Raw genomic sequence first — 2,887 nt, 5'->3', positions numbered from 1 at the left:
CATCTAGTCTACCACCCAGCTTAAATTAACAGGATATCCCACTGAGAGACTTGTATTTTCCCCAACCCCCAAACTTCTGTTACCCAGGGAATTTGTACCTTATTGTTTTCACCCTCCCCCTCCCACGTCTCCCAACCCCATCCCTGTCCCATTACCTCCTTACTCCTTCTTACTTGTCCTTTAGGTCTTAGAGGGTATTTCACCATCTTCTCTATATAATTACTGCTCCTTGACTGTACAGTTCTAAAGGCAGGGTGTTTTGTATCCTAGTTTCACCATTTATAACACAATAATTTTCAAAGAGCAGATGCTCAATATTTGGAGAATGAATGAGCCAGTGAGTATGAGTTCTAGTTTATAAGTCTTTTATTTCTCCTACATTCTTTAATAAGCGAAGCAAATCCAGTTATGTATTTTTTATTTTTACAGAATAACAGACTAAAATGGATAAGGTAAACCAAGAACTACACAGTTTTTAAACTTTTTTTCTCCTGTATTTTTTTTAACATCTTTATTGGAAGTCTCCTGTATTTTTTGATCCCAGTAATTTTACTGATAAAATTTTTCACATTTCCAAAGAAATGCCTATTACCATGCCATGTTTTATTGTTCTAGTTCAATAAATGCGAAAGGTTTCCCAATTTGTCTTACAAAATAATAAAACTCTTAATCTTAACTCTATTAAGTTAAATCTAATAAATATGTAACTGAGGTCACTAATAAATTTAGATTCTGAAATTATTATACCTTCTATTAAAGAAACAACATTTAAAATATAACAAAAGGAAAGAAAGAGAGAAAGGAAGGGAGGGAGGGAAGGAGGAAAGAGAAGAAAAGAGAAGAAAAAAGAAAAGAAAAGGAAGAGAAAAAATTAAACTCTAAGTTTACCATATAGAATAGGAACACAAAGAGGATATTACACTGTGTTCCCTATAGACCCACCCTGGCCATCCACAACTTAGAATGTTACTGCTCTTTTTCCACAAGGAAAACAATCTTCTCAGACTTCATCATTTGAACTATAACCTAAATAAAAAAGAAAAAAAGGTAAAATTCCAAGTTAGCAATACACAACAGGAACTCAGGGATATACCCTTCTCCAGTCCCACCCTGGCCCTCCACTATTAGAACACCGACACACCTTTTCAACCAAAAAGTGAAGAACCAGCCTTGAACTTCACTTAGCCTGGGAGAAGTTGCTGGCCATGGCCCTGGAGCGTGCACTGGCCACGGCCCTGGAGCGTGCACTGGCCACGGCCCTGGAGCGTGCACTGGCCATGGCAGCAGCACGAGCCCTGGCTGCCATTCTTGCTTGGGCTCTCTCTTCCTCGTCTCTCAAAGCTTCTTCATACCAGAATGGGAAGGCACTGGGCACTGTATCATAAATCTTGGCTAAAAACTCCAGGACTTTCATCTTGCTGGTTTCAACGTGGGCTCGTGGACCCCATAGGAACTCATAGCGCGGAGGATCGCTGTTGGCCACCTGGCGGTACTCCAGGTACTTTAGCTGCACCAAATCTTCAGTGATGACCTTCTTGGGATCCCCATAGATGAAGTGCTTCCTTTCAGCATGTACACCCATCATATTCAGCACTTCCCAGATCTCCTCTTCAGTGGCACAGTTGCCGTTGATGAAGATCACACCCAGCACGATCATCAGGAGCCCGGTCTTGGGCGGGTTCTCTTCTTCATTCATCGTTCCATTGGAGGTGAGGTCTAGTTTGCTGACAAGGGCATAGCAGTGCCTGGTAGGATCCACTTCCTTCAGATCAAGACCAAAGGCCAGCTCCATGTGCTCAGAGGCTCTCTTGAGGATCTCATTGAAACGGTACTTGTACTTTTTGATAACAAACTTCAGCATCTCTGACTTAGTAATTGGCTCTTTTTTTTGATACTTATGCAGCAGGTAATGCACCAACAAAGCCACCTTCATGTGTAGAGGATCTCTGCGTAAGTCCTCAATGCCCTTGGAGGATTTTGAGCTTTCCTTCTTTTGGCTGTTGGTACCTTCATCTGAATTGGTGCATGAAACAGCTGCATTAGCATTGGTGGTTCCCTGAGGTTCCTCAGGAGTGCTAGGTGTCCCAGCAGCAGGCATATTCTGAGGCCTGTCCTCAAAGGGAGGATAGACAGAGGAAGGGGACTCTCCTGCTGCTGCTGCTGTTGCTGCTGCTGCCGCCGCCCCGGTGGCCTGAGCATCCTCCAGACTCTGGGTCTCAGCATGGGCCTGGCGGCGTTTCTCACGGGCACGGAGCTTACTCTTCTGACCTCGAGGCATGATGACTGGTCAGGGACTGCAGGCAGCTGTTTAATCTGCGAAGGTTGATGAGAGGTCACCGAAGAAGACAGAGGAAGAGACGGTGTGCATAGCCTCAATGGGGAGATTCTTCTACCTTGTTTCCAAGAAAAGCTGCCTCTGCTTTTCCCCTTAAGGGTACTGTTTTAGGAACCCACGAGACAGGGGCTGGCAGGACTCTGTGGACCTCCTCTGTTCTGCGTGAGCGTGTCACCTCAGTTCTAACCCAGGATACTAAACTTGACTCCTGACCAGTCCTTTGACTCCTCCCTCTGCCAACTTGAGGCTACCCCTTCAGACCAAGGATTCCCATCCCACAAATTCTGCAGGCGGAAGTGGAGGGGGGTTGGGCATAACAGCCACTCTTGAGCCCGTCGGGATCGACAGTGGGGTTGGGGCATGTCGGTCCAGGGCGGGGCTCTGTGGGGCCGCTTCAATTCTGGGAGGAGTGTGTCCCTTCAGTTCTAACGAAGATTACTCACCGCGACACCTCTCCAATTCTGGGACTCCTCCGTCTGCTGATACGAGGCCACACCTCTCAGACTGCAGCCTCAGTCTCTATAGCTGGTGTGACAGAAGTTAGGGAGAGTG

At 45.9% G+C, this 2,887-nt stretch overlaps 1 protein-coding gene across 1 annotated transcript; it reads right to left on the bottom strand.

The window, feature by feature from the left end:
- Nucleotides 1-1,177: 1,177 nt before the first annotated feature.
- LOC309839353 (melanoma-associated antigen B18-like) lies at nucleotides 1,178-2,278 on the bottom strand (the record flags this gene model as incomplete). Its single annotated transcript, XM_082681095.1, has 1 exon — nucleotides 1,178-2,278. One exon carries the CDS (start codon nucleotides 2,276-2,278, stop codon nucleotides 1,178-1,180), a length of 1,101 nt encoding a protein of 366 aa, XP_082537221.1.
- Between the last annotated feature and the right edge of the window lie 609 nt (nucleotides 2,279-2,887).

The sequence above is a fragment of the Grampus griseus genome (assembly GCF_964374135.1).
Source record: "Grampus griseus genome assembly, chromosome: X".
In the NCBI taxonomy this organism is placed as follows: domain Eukaryota; kingdom Metazoa; phylum Chordata; class Mammalia; order Artiodactyla; family Delphinidae; genus Grampus; species Grampus griseus.
This window is presented reverse-complemented; position numbering and strand designations above follow the sequence as displayed.